Raw genomic sequence first — 14318 nt, forward strand, 5'->3', positions numbered from 1 at the left:
CTGGAAAAGTTTTATGATTTCATTGTAAAACCAGTGTTTTAAGTCATATGTCATGTTTATCAGCCACTTTGAATTACGGTAATATAATTCGTGCTCAACCAATCTCAAAGGTAATATATGGGGAAATTTACTGCCAAAAATCAAAAACACATATTTTCAATTTGAGAGCCAGATTTCATTCTGCTTGTACTCAAACTTAGTAATGCTTGCACTCAAAACTTTTGCTTTCTTTCAAATATACTCTGTTCTCTCTCAAATCTTTGTTTCTGCGCTCTGATCTAATGCTTCTTGCATAGATAATTTTTCCTCCTGCTTGCTTCATCCTCCATGCGCACACTTGCTCTCTGCTCAGATCAAAACTGTGCTCTCAAGTTACTTCCTTGCTTGCAAATTCTTTTTGCTCTCTCTCAGATTAAAGTTGTATCATCTCCTAGCAACCATATCAGCCAATAGAATGACAGTGTGCAACTGCTAGGTTACAGGCTTAGTTGGGGTGCGCTTGTTTCCTTCTACTGACTGTGCCTGTGTTGCTACAATTGATGACTGAGAACATATTTCATTTCTATCCTAAAAAGTAAAAAGAAAGTGTTTAATTTAACCCCACAAAGACCAAACCTTTAAAATGTAAGGTTAGCTTTGTCATCGTTTTACTGAAAATATCGTTTTAACAGTGATATTGTAAATCATTAACTTTATCTTTGATATACTAGATGAATTAGCAAATTTACAATGCAATTCTTAAACATGTCTTTGACTGAATAGATGTGTTTGATTGCCATATTTTATTTCAATGTTGTTTCTGTTGATAGAAACAGACGTACATATTAAAGTACTGAATGTTTAAAATCACTTACTTCTGGATAGTTTTAATTATTCATTGTCATTGTACTTTGCTAAATTGAGCTATCCATTGAAGTAGATTGACCTATTTCACAAAATTGCGAGGCACACCGGATGCATAGAAACACTTTCATATTTTGCTCTGTATGACCTGTCAGGGTAGTAGCAACACAGGTACGCTCAGTAGAAGGAAACAAGCGCACCGCAACTAAACCGGTGACCTAGCAGCTGCACACTGTCATTCTATTGGCTGATATATTTGCTAGGAGATGATACAACTTTAATCTGAGAGAGAACAAAAAGAATTTGTGAGCAGGGGAGAAGCGCAGTTTTGATCTGAGCAGAGAGAAAGTTTGCACGCATGGAAGATGAAGCAAGCAGGAGGAGAAATTATCTATGCAAGAAGCATTAGATCAGAGCGCAGAAACAAAGATTTGAGAGAGAACAGAGTATATTTGAAAGAAAGCAAAAGTTTTGAGTGCAAGCATTATTAGTTTTGAGTGCAAGCAGAATGAAATTCTGCTCTCATATTGAAAATATGTGCTCTTGATTTTTGGCAGTAAATTTCCTCCACAGTAATTAAGATGCATTGTTTGAGAGTTTGCACCATTTCATTTACAGAATATGACTGTGAACCAACAACAATTAGGACAAAATAACAGAAAACCACCTGTTTGCCCCCCCGAATGTCAGTACTTTGTAGAGCCACTTTTTGCGGCAGTAACTGCTGGTAGACTGACACAGGTTTAAGCATCATCCATCTTTCCCTCAACTCGGACCAGTTTCCCATTCCCTGTTGCTGGAAAACATTCCCACAGGATGATGGTGCCACCACCACGTTACTGTAGGTATGGTGTTCTAGGGGTGATGGGATTTTTTGGGTTCGTGTCAGACATAGCGTTTTCCTTGGTGGCCAAAAAGTTAAACTTTAGTCTCATCTGACCAGAGCAACTTCCTCCATACATTCGGGGAGTCGCCCACATGCATTTTGACTTTCGTCAAGTCAAAACGTGCCTCTTTAATTTTAACACAAAGTTGTGGCCACTCTTCCTTAAAGCCACTCCATGGAGTGAACGGCTTACTGTGGATCTATGGGCAGATAATCCAGTTGCTAATCCAGTTGATAATCCAGTCTGCTGTTGAACCGTGCAACTCCTTCAGGATTATCTTTGGTCTATGTGCTGCCTCTGATTATTTGACAGTGCTTCAGGGGAAAATCAAAGATTTGGATTTTTTTTTATAACCCCACCCTGACTTGTACTTCTCAATAGCTTACTCCCTGACTCATCTGGAGAACTCCCTGGTCTTCATGTATGATGACTCTTAGTGGTGTTGCAGCCTCTGGGGCCTTTCAGAAAAGGTTTGTTTAAACTGACAGATCATGTGGCACTTACAGTGCACACAGGTGGACTTCAATTCACTAATAATGTGATATTTGAAAGTGATTGGTTGCACCAGAACTTTTTAGAGGCTTCATAGCAAAGGGGTACACATATTTTCTGCATATCATTCACATAAAATAGGACCTTAGGGAATTACAAGTTGGAATTTTTATAAAATAGGTAAAAAGCCAAGGGGGTGAATACTTTTGAGAGGCACTGTATATTAGGATAAAACCACAGTCTACATTAGAGCTAATATTTATAGATTTATATTTACATTTTGACAACTAACTTTATCAGAGGCTTGGTTTAAATTATTTGTTTGTCTTGCAAAGAACATTATTCCTTTCTATAAGTTGGAAGTATCTACTGTTGAGGAAGAATTTAAATTAAGTTTCTTCTAAAGTCTGCATAACGTTTCAGCTCTCTGCTGAAAGTGCAAATGCTTTTCTTTTCAAACAACTTGTAGTAAATTAGTGGGGATCTCTAGGTCTTCTGTTTGTTTGATGTTTGTAGAAAGAGTTGAGCTGACGTTGCGAGATCTAAATTTCATTGTCCCATTTTGCCAAGCCCAATCTGCTTTACTTTGATGTCTAAAACTGCTTATTTAATGCTGTAGAAAAAAAGTGATATTGTCTTATGCAGAGAACAGCAGCAACATGTCTGAAAACTAAGGCACATATTGGTTGTTAGGGTTTTTGCATGTCAAAAGCAACATTTACTAAAAGCAATAAAATTATTTACCTCTATGTACAGTACCTTGCAAAGTTATTGTTATATTCCAATTAACTTCCATATTTTGAGATTCTGCAACCACAAACGTCAGTAGACATATCTAGGCCAGTTTTGCGCATGTAAAAACTTAAGGTTTTGCTCATACCTTGCAAAATAGTTAAAGGAACATCTATGAAAACCAAATTGTAGGTCTAGATTTAAATCTGGACTTTGTCTGGGCCATTCTAACACATGAATATCCTTTGTTCTAAACTATTTTACTGCTGATGTGGCTGAATGTTGTCCCACACATGAAATATGACAAGCTTTAAACAAGACCCCTCATGGCTTTCTTTTAACAATGGTTTACATTTTACCACTCTTCAATAGCAACTAAAAGGGATCTACTAATAGTTACAATGAGCCTCTGGGTTGCTTCTCTGGAAATGGTCTTCTTACCAGGTCATGTCAGTTTAGGTGGACAGCCATGTCTTGGTAGGTTTGTTGTGTGCCGTAGATATTGTTTAATAATGTAACCCTGTTTAAAACTTCTTCACAACTTTGTCTCTGAGCTGTTTATTGTGTTCCTTGTTCATTATGATGCTGATTATTCTTGAATTTTCTCTAACAAACTTTTGAGGCCTTCACACAACTGATGCAATTATACTGAGATTAAATTACACACAGATAGACTCTTCTTCCCAATTATTTTAATTTAAAGGGAACTATCTTTCATTTAGGGGTATCAACCTCATCTTTTTCAGATTTCTATTGATAAAAAATCTGAAAACTATGCATCGTTTCCGTTCCACTTCCAGTTATGGCCGATTTTGTTTTGGTTTATCACATAACATTATATAAGTACTTTAAGGTTTGTGGTTTTGATGTGTCAATACACAAAACATTGAAGGGGTTTGAATACTTTTGCAGTGTACTGTTTTTTCATCATTAGGACTACCGTGCTGTATGGCAGGTACTCCTCTACTCTCTACCTAATATAAAAAGTTTATTGTTCCTATCATGAAACCCATTTCACATAGGACAAAAAAATAACAGTCAGAATTTATTATATATGCCACTTTGAACTGTTTATTTTTTGTATGATTTTTGATGAAACATTTTAAAAGCTGAAAATCTTTCATTCTAGGTTCTAATGTTAAATTCTACCTCTATTAGTACTATTAATTAAGGTTAATATTTAGAATTTAGAAATATTAGAAAATATGCTGATGTATAACAATTCAGAACAATAAATAGCACATCTTTAGACATATTGACACAATGCCATAATTATTCAGGAACAAAAACCTCACAATTAAACATACACTTTTTAAACATAAAACATCTTTTCAAAATTTTGTTAGTCTGTTTAATGAGGAACAGGAAGCTGGTTATACCAAGAGACATCAATCATTTAATTACTTCAAACAAGCCGATTGTTTTAATGCTTTCCAGGATCAGGTAATGCACCGCACATGTCAATTTGTTTGCCTCAGACATTCAATCAGTGTTGGATCATAATAACATATGTAGAATGTTAGTGTTTCAGGGTTCTGCAAACTATTAAAACTGATTACGCTGCAGTCTTTTTCCAGCGTTACAGTAAGCACATCATTCATTTAAGATTTAAATATTTCTTTTAATTATTTTGAAACGTTTTCTACAACATGCTGCATTTGTTGGTGGCAGATGAGATGGATCACCTTGTGATGCTTAAGGCAACTTCAAACTAATTTTGGCTACAAGTGATAATTTTTCTCTGGTACAGATCTACATTTACCAGAAAACAATTCTGACTGACAATGTTTGTGATTGAAATAGGAAATTAAGTTGATACCTTGTGTTTTTAGGGTGCCAACTTATCATAGTGAAGACAAAATGGGGTTAACCCTTTTGGGGTATGTTTCTACACATTCAGAGACTGAACTGTTTGCCCATTCTATTTTTTGCAAAATACCTCAAGCTCATTTAGATTGCCTCAGATTCTCAATTAGATTCAAGTCTTGGCCATTCTAACACAGAAATATGCTTTCATCTAAATCATTCCATTGTTTACGGTTGTTGTCGTGCTGTAAGTTGAACCTTTGGGTCAGTAAAAAGTGTTTTGCAGCTTTAAATATAATTTCATACCCTTCTTACCTGGTATTTAGCTCCCTTCATCTTCCTACAACTCCAATCAGCTTTCATGTCCTTGCTGAATAGCAGCAACTCCATAGTATGATGCTGCCACCACTAGATTTGTTTTTCTGCTAGACTGCTAGATTTTTTTTTCTGGGATTAAATTACACACATATGGACTCTATTTACTAATTAGGTCACTTCTGAACAAAATAAGTTCCCCTGATTTATTTAGCTGTATCAGAATAAAGGGAGCTGAATACAATGTGTGCTACAATTTTCAGATTTTTATTTGTAGACAATGTTAAAAACAATTTTATGTTTTGCTTTGACCTCCCAATTATGAGCTACTTTGTGTTGGTCTATCACATAAAATCCAAATACTTGATGTTTTGGGGCTGTAGCTTGCCAACATGTGTAAAGGTTCAAAGGATGTGAATTATTTTCCAAAACTATGTAGCTAAATCAATGTGGCTGTAGAAATATCTACAGTGTAATCTTGGGAAATATGTGCGGAATACAGAAATCTGTACAAAAGGAGAAGGTGAACAAACAAGAACAAGAATCAACAGATATAGTATGCGATTTCAATATTTACTCAGCTTTCAGCAGATCATGCCTAGAAATATGTTTTGAGAATATTTTTCAGATTTGTGGCAGTGTGGGTAATACACAAAGCTGCATCACTTCAACAACAGTAATCTTGAGTCAGGATCTGCTTATTGGAAGGGTAAACATTTTAGTAATAGTTGCACTGCAACAAAGTAAACTTAACTTGTGCCTTTGTGGTTAATAAATAAGTAAGATTAATCTATTTTATGCGTGGATTATCATTGTTTGACTGTGAAACACGAAGAAAGATGGAAGACCTGTGTAGAATGGTGGAAGTTGGGGCAAATGAGTGAGAGAACCAAAACTACTGAAAATGGATATAAACTAAACTGAATGACAGCAGGAATTCCCCAAATTTAACAAAACACTTTAAACAGCTTTTTATATTGCTAATTATGAGTAAAATCACTATCAATCTAAAAAATAAATAACATTTGATGCAAGAACATTCAGAAGTTCTAAAATGGGGAAAATGTGATGCAAACTAAAACACATATCCTGTGAAGTTGCAACTGCAGAGGGAAAATAAAAAACATTAGTGGTGAAAAAATTTATCTAGCTCTTTGAACTACATAACTCACAAATAATAACAGGGAATTAAGGGGGTAAAGGTGTATGTATTCTACTGAAACTGAGACAGGAATCTGCAGTTAGATGACAAATACATCACCTAGATGCACTTATCACTCCAATCAGAAAAGGATGTTTAAAAAAGGGTAGTTTAAGATACCTTTTAAAACTCTGCTCAATAACAGCAATCTAAGAGCAGGATGATGACTCACCTGGTTGTTCTTTTATCATCATTTTGCAAATGTTTCAGACATTCAGTGATATGGTGGTAGCAGTGGGGAATGAGTCATGGATATATGGCAACATAATGTGTCATATATTGTTACGGTTTGCAGCACCGGGCTGATCCTAATAACAAAGTCATAAATACACTACCAGAGGTTCAATTGTCCTAACAAGACATGAAATAATTGTCACTAGGAATTTGTTTAAGTGCCTTGTGTTTGTGTCCCTCCACAGATTCTTAAGTGTAAACATTTAATTACTTGTGCAAAAGGTATTTAGTTCTATATTGCCTTACATTTTTATTAACTTACACCACTAGTAATTGAAACAAATGGTAATGCTTTTGTATTATTTGGTACATTATATAGATGCCTTTCATTCAATAAAGTTTTTCTTTGACTTATGTCTTGTAGGGTACTGTTTAGACCAGACTGGAAAAGAACATTTTGAAGTGAAGTTACCAATAAAAAAAATACTTTGCTGTACGTAACCTGTACTGTTAGAGTGTCTCTATGTTTTTTAAGAGTTCTTTGTGGTTTACAATGAGAGAAAAAGAAACCTAGAAATATGTAATTTGCTTTCTTTTCTCTACTGTAAGAACTCTGGGCCGAACCATGAAAACAAAAACATATAAGAAAACCAATTAACAAAAATACATGGAAAGAAACAGAGACTGAGGCATGCAGACAGAAGAAATGCAAACAGATAAAACACAAGCAAGAGACAAACCAAACAGAGTTGGCAAAAAACAGCTTTGGAATTCTTATGAAAACTTAACACATTTAGAACTTAGAAGATATTAAATGAAGAAATGCAGGATTCTTGTACATTGTTTGTCCATTTGTGTACTGCACTGTTTTTATGCTATAGTGCATACAAGCTTGGATTTTAATGTAAATACCAATATGCAATCTTTTGAACAGGATGATGTCATAGCACCAGCTCGACCCCAAACAAATCAAACATAGCAGCAAGCTGTAAGTGCCTGCTCCATGCTGTCTTCTTTGATTTTGGTTTATTTTAGTAACTGCATTGCTTCATAGAGGCCTGGCATATGTACCAAAACATTATGGGGTCATTATTTTGTATGGTTAAAGTTTTTTGAGAAATGACATCATACTTAAGTGACTTTTTACAAAGGACAAATAGAATGATAATTCTATTCACTGGCCTCTAAGCATCAAATGACCATGGTATAATGAAAACCAAATAAAATCAATGACAATTTAAAGGGATTAAAAATGACCCAAAGAGGAATTATACATTAAAGAGTATATACAGGTCCTTCTCAAAATATTAGCATATTGTGATAAAGTTCATTATTTTCCATAATGTCATGATGAAAATTTAACATTCATATATTTTAGATTCATTGCACACTAACTGAAATATTTCAGGTCTTTTATTGTCTTAATACGGATGATTTTGGCATACAGCTCATGAAAACCCAAAATTCCTATCTCACAAAATTAGCATATCATTAAAAGAGTCTCTAAACGAGCTATGAACCTAATCATCTGAATCAACGAGTTAACTCTAAACACCTGCAAAAGATTCCTGAGGCCTTTAAAACTCCCAGCCTGGTTCATAACTCAAAACCCCAATCATGGGTAAGACTGCCGACCTGACTGCTGTCCAGAAGGCCACTATTGACACCCTCAAGCAAGAGGGTAAGACACAGAAAGAAATTTCTGAACGAACAGAATGTTCCCAGAGTGCTGTATCAAGGCACCTCAGTGGGAAGTCTGTGGGAAGGAAAACGTGTGGCAGAAAACGCTGCACAACGAGAAGAGGTGACCGGACCCTGAGGAAGATTGTGGAGAAGGGCCGATTCCAGACCTCGGGGGACCTGCGGAAGCAGTGGACTGAGTCTGGAGTAGAAACGTCCAGAGCCACCGTGCACAGGCGTGTGCAGGAAATGGGCTACAGGTGCCGCATTCCCCAGGTCAAGCCACTTTTGAACCAGAAACAGCGGCAAAAGCGCCTGACCTGGGCTACAGAGAAGCAGCACTGGACTGTTGCTCAGTGGTCCAAAGTACTTTTTTCGGATGAAAGCAAATTCTGCATGTCATTCGGAAATCAAGGTGCCAGAGTCTGGAGGAAGACTGGGGAGAAGGAAATGCCAAAATGCCGGAAGTCCAGTGTCAAGTACCCACAGTCAGTGATGGTCTGGGGTGCCGTGTCAGCTGCTGGTGTTAGTCCACTGTGTTTTATCAAGGGCAGGGTCAATGCAGCTAGCTATCAGGAGATTTTGGAGCACTTCATGCTTCTATCTGCTGAAAAGCTTTATGGAGATGAAGATTTCATTTTTCAGCACGACCTGGCACCTACTCACAGTGCCAAAACCACTGGTAAATGGTTTACTGACCATGGTATCACTGTGCTCAATTGGCCTGCCAACTCTTCTGACCTGAACCCCATAGAGAATCTGTGGGATATTGTGAAGAGAACGTTGAGAGACTCAAGACCCAACACTCTGGATGAGCTAAAGGCCGCTATCGAAGCATCCTGGGCCTCCATAAGACCTCAGCAGTGCCACAGGCTGATTGCCTCCATGCCACACCGCATTGAAGCAGTCATTTCTGCCAAAGGATTCCCGACCAAGTATTGAGTGCATAACTGTACATGATTATTTGAAGGTTGACGTTTTTTGTATTAAAAACACTTTTCTTTTATTGGTCGGATGAAATATGCTAATTTTGTGAGATAGGAATTTTGGGTTTTCATGAGCTGTATGCCAAAATCATCCGTATTAAGACAATAAAAGACCTGAAATATTTCAGTTAGTGTGCAATGAATCTAAAATGTATGAATGTTAAATTTTCATCATGACATTATGGAAAATAATGAACTTTATCACAATATGCTAATATTTTGAGAAGGACCTGTAAGTGTTTTACAGATACATGCATTTCATTTTCGAGTTTTGTCCTCTGAAAACATTTTTGGCAAATGGGGATTTTGCCAAAATAATACTAGGAGTTGTTCAGTTAGTCAATGAAGGCGATGAAAGTAAATAAAGTAGCTGCTATATTCAGATTTTGCCACATTCTTTACTGAAGCTTTTGCCCGTGTAAAGGTTTGTAGGAAATTGCATGAACAAAGGCAAGTCAAATCCAATTTCTAAATGCCACTTACTAAGTATCTATCTATCTATCTATCTATCTATCTATCTATCTATCTATCTATCTATCTATCTATCTATCTATCTATCTATCTATCTATCTATCTATCTATCTATCTATCTATCTATCTATCTATCTATCTATCTATCTATCTATCTATCTATCTATCTATCTATCTATCTATCTATCTATCTATCTATCTATCTATCTATCTATCTATCTATCTATCTATCTATCTATCTATCTATCTATCTATCTATCTATCTATCTATCTATCTATCTATCTATCTATCTATCTATCTATCTATCTATCTATCTATCTATCTATCTATCTATCTATCTATCTATCTATCTATCTATCTATCTATCTATCTATCTATCTATCTATCTATCACTCCAAACAGTTGACAGAAAGCAGACAGGATCCTGTGCCTCATTGCCTAATATATTCCAGCTTTTAAAGTTTACATGAGGAGTGCACATTAAAATGTCAGTCCGTTGTGTGAGAGCAGTGGTATAATGAGAACCTCACTGCAGCATTTGCTCATTTTCACAATAAGATGCTGGCTTATTTAACAAATTGTTCTGCATGGTTCAAATTTCATCCTTTAAAAGGCCCTTTTACTTTTTTTGTTTTCATCTCCCTGACAGTGGATCTTGTTGTTTTATTTTGGACCTCAAATATCCTAATCCGTCTGCTCTGTTGTGTGATCTCATTTCCTCCCTAACAGCCCTGTTAGACGTTATACTAGCTCGCACAGACTGTTTGGTGGCTGGAGACTCGTGCTCCAGTGATGAGACTTGTAGTCCACGCTTACGTACCCTGCGGCAGTGTGTGGCCGGCAACGGCAGCATGAAGCTGGGCCCCGGTGCCAGAAGCCAGTGTGCCAACGCAGTGTCCGCCCTCCTGTCCAGTCCATTACGTGGCTGCCAGTGCAAACGAGGAATGAAGAAGGAAAAGAACTGCCTGAGCATCTACTGGAGTCTTCATCAGTCCATCATTCATGGTCTGTAATGTTTTAATTGTAGAAAGCATGTTTTAAAAAAATTAAATACATAGTTTACAAATTCATCCTTTGGTGTTTCTCAGTGACTAAATAAAAACAGCTTACTTTCAGCATTTTTGTCTCATCCTCTGATCATTAATTTTGGCCATCTGTTATTCTTTCAGGACTCAACCTTGTGGAGAGTTATCCCTATGAGACAGCACAGAGGGATTATGATTACGTCCGCTTGGCATCCATTACGGCAGGTTAGCTGACTGCCCTTTATTATCTTTCCCCCTGTTGTTTATACTGTTTCATCCTTCAAAGACATTTTGTACTGGAAATAATGCACATAAACCACTGACTTCCCTGGAAACTTGCCTAAGACAAATAGAGATTTCTTACTGTCCTCGAAGAAAACGTGTAAATATTCATCTTAACTTCCAAAATCAAACTTATTTGTTTGTGTTGTTGGTATTTTTGGATACAAAGCTTAATATTCCAAGCTTAAATAAAACAGAATAATCCTTGTGTGTTACAGCATACTGATGGGGAATTTGGTTTAAGCAACTGATTTTTAGTCATGCGGTATTCTAAATCTTGCATTCCCTTTGTAGCCTATGGCCTTCTGAACAATAAAATCATATAAAAAATGAATTAAACTGGAACAAACTTAAAAAAGAGCGATCATTGTACATTCTTTCTGTTAGAGATGAAGATCGCATATATAAAGTTCAATTGCATTTATTTTCTTTTAGAATATTCTCTGTGAATTACAGCAGAAGATCCAGGATCATCGAAGATATAGGATCATTTGATCTTTTTACCAGTTCAACTTCCCACCCTTGATCTACTTAAAATAAAAAAAGCAGTGTTGTTTTCAAATCAAGCCCACCTTGCATACAGATCCATTCACAACTATTTGCACCACTGGTAAATATGTTAATGAAGGCTTTAAAATGAATAGTTAAGGAGACTTGGTGACATTAGAGGTGGTTCTTGCATGACTGATGTACTGCGTCAACTCTTCTTCTTGTGCTCTACCAAAATTATTTATATTTGTTAAATGCAGAAAATTTTCTTTCACTTTTTTACCAAATTGAAAGTTCACATACTTTCAAACATTTTAGGTGTCCTTCTACAAGCTTCTCACAATAGTTTCCTTCAATTTTGGCCCATTCCTCCTGATAGAACTGATGTTTCTTAATCAGGTTTGTAGTCCTCCTTGATTTGGTAGAAGTCCGGCAAACATCTGACATACAGGTTTTACAATATTTGACATTTCTTGTCCACAGCCCTTCAGGAGGGCCCGTCCCATCGATTTTCTGCCGAATTTAGTTCTGGACTCCAACTTTGAAATTCTGAACCTTTGTTTTTTTATGAATTAATTCTCAAAGTTATGCAAAAAACAACAACAACGAAAACCCATCTTTGTTTTCAATCTTCTAACAGACACCTGAAGGGTTTAGGTAAACAGCTTTTGGAACTGTTCATGTTGTCAACCACCTCAATAAAAAAAACTGTTCCCTCTAAAGAATAGTAATTGTGGGTATGGTGTTCTGTTGGCGATGACAAGTGTTGTTTTTGAGTCAAACTCACATTTTGGGTCTTTTCTTTGGAAGAAAAGGCTTCAGGCTCACAACTCTATCCCTATTCTAAACAATTGCAAAATAAATTCGATTGTTGTTACATGGAGAAGACAACTAGTCCTTGCTGAAAACTCCTGCAACTTCTTTAGTGTTGCTGTTGTTCTCCTGTCAGCCTCTATAACCTCTTTCTGTCTTGTTTTCTACACCTTTGTAGAAATGTACATTTTTTGTGATATGATGAAAATTTCAGGAAAACCTTAAGGAAAGGTGAACTTTATTTCAGGTTGATTAATGTTAGTGGTGAACTCAAAAAGAAATCCTGCTGAAAATGAATTGGAAGGTGTTTCAGCAAAGTTTAATCCATATGAATTTCTGTCACAATAAAGGTGGGAAAAGTTTTGAAATGATTTTATTATGCTACCTTTTTTTTTACATCACAAACACGTGGCTTTACCCAGTGCGTGTATGCTTTTGAGAGCCCCTCTATATCTTAGTACTGTCTGCAGAAGTTCTGAATGACTGTGGGTTTAGTTCTTTTAATGAATGTGCTTAGCATTGACTACTTACCACAGTCATACTTATTTACATAAACACAAAACGTTTTTGAGATGTTGCTATTACTTTCTCACTGACTTCTTGACTTTGAGCTTCCTTTCATTCACAGACTCAGATGTTGGCATGACAACCGTGAATCGCTGCCTGGATGCAGCCAAGGCTTGCAACGTAGACGACTTGTGCCAGAAGCTGCGCACAGAATACGTCTCAGCTTGCATCAAACCCACTGCCAAATCAGGCTTGTGCAATCGGCCTAAATGCAACAAGGCCCTGCGCAGGTTCTTTGACCGGGTACCTGCTGACTACACGCACAAGCTGCTCTTCTGCCCCTGTACGGACACTGCATGTGCGGAGCGTCGAAGGCAGACCATTGTGCCGAGCTGTTCCTATGAAACTGGGGAAAAACCTAATTGCATTACACAGATGAAGATTTGTAATGCAGACTATGTGTGCAGGTTAGAAAATATTTAAAGTGAAGCTTTTAATTGTTTTGCAAATAGTTTAGGCTGTTATAGAATTGTAATTCCCAGATGTTTTTAGTAAACGATAACTGAATAAACAGTAATTCAATCAGCAGAATAGACCACTATTTTACCTTGAAGCTTTCTGCCACCATTGCTTTGAACACCCAGAGAGACACTGGTGAAATAACCTGTTAAATATTTAGTACAGAATGAGAAGCAGATGGATCAGAGTTATTGCTCATTGCTATCTCCTGTGCATGGCCATTATTTTTCCTCTGCCCCATTACACTCACAGGGCTTTACTAATGATCCCAGGTCTGGGGGATGAAATGTATTATTCTTCTATCACTTTCTGTCTACAGTTCAGTAGTTTTAGTCTCTTTAGCATAGAAAACAATATATCTTTTATGTCATGTTAATTAAAGTTAGAGCAGAAATAATTATGAGAAAACTGTAAAGACTCCATATAAAACTTTACAAGTTTCTGAAATGTTTCTACTAACCTGTGCCCATGTTGTGGTTTCGCAGGTCTCGTCTGGCACAGTTTCAGCTTGACTGCGAACCTTCGGAAACATCTGCCAATGGCTGCAAGGAGGGGAACTATGGAAGATGTCTACTCGCCTACACAGGGCTTATAGGTGGGTAAATATCTGAGATGTTACTCTGAGAAGGAAACATGTGCAAAACCAAACGAAATGAGCTGCTGCAGGACAAAATGGGGATGTATGAGAGGAGGTTTGCACCGTATGTTGTGTGAAAGATGGAAATAGGTAAATAGACAAGAATGTGTGTAAGCTAGCTTGAGGGAAATAAATGTACACAAAACACATTAGGAGTAATAGGAAACTTAATTTAAAAAGAAAAGTTCAACCTGAACATCTCCCTCATTGAAAAAAATAAGAGGTCCCTTTTATATATTGTAAGGTGCAATCTGTTTTATAACAGTATGTGAAAGAAAAATAATGAAAGCTTTATTTCCACACACTTGAAATTACCTAATACATTTCAAGAACCTTATATGGTGCCCCTTAGCAAAAACACTGCCTTGGCATTTTCAGTTCTGTCTTGTATTTATTAAAGCACTTGGAGTCCAACCTCCACCATATTGATAACAAATGTCTTGACCTAAAAAAAATTT

General features: G+C 36.6%; 1 protein-coding gene across 1 annotated transcript in view; it reads left to right on the forward strand.

The window, feature by feature from the left end:
- The window catches only part of gfra4b (GDNF family receptor alpha 4b), an 87564-nt gene that overhangs the window by 52952 nt on the left and 20294 nt on the right, over positions 1 to 14318 (forward strand). Inside the window, exons 2-5 of the mRNA XM_047352818.1 lie at positions 10318 to 10593; positions 10758 to 10838; positions 12826 to 13171; positions 13709 to 13818. Coding sequence (XP_047208774.1) covers positions 10318 to 10593; positions 10758 to 10838; positions 12826 to 13171; positions 13709 to 13818 — 813 coding nt within the window. The remainder of the gene's footprint in view (positions 1 to 10317; positions 10594 to 10757; positions 10839 to 12825; positions 13172 to 13708; positions 13819 to 14318) is intronic.

Source organism: Girardinichthys multiradiatus, chromosome 23 (assembly GCF_021462225.1).
Source record: "Girardinichthys multiradiatus isolate DD_20200921_A chromosome 23, DD_fGirMul_XY1, whole genome shotgun sequence".
NCBI classification, from domain to species: domain Eukaryota; kingdom Metazoa; phylum Chordata; class Actinopteri; order Cyprinodontiformes; family Goodeidae; genus Girardinichthys; species Girardinichthys multiradiatus.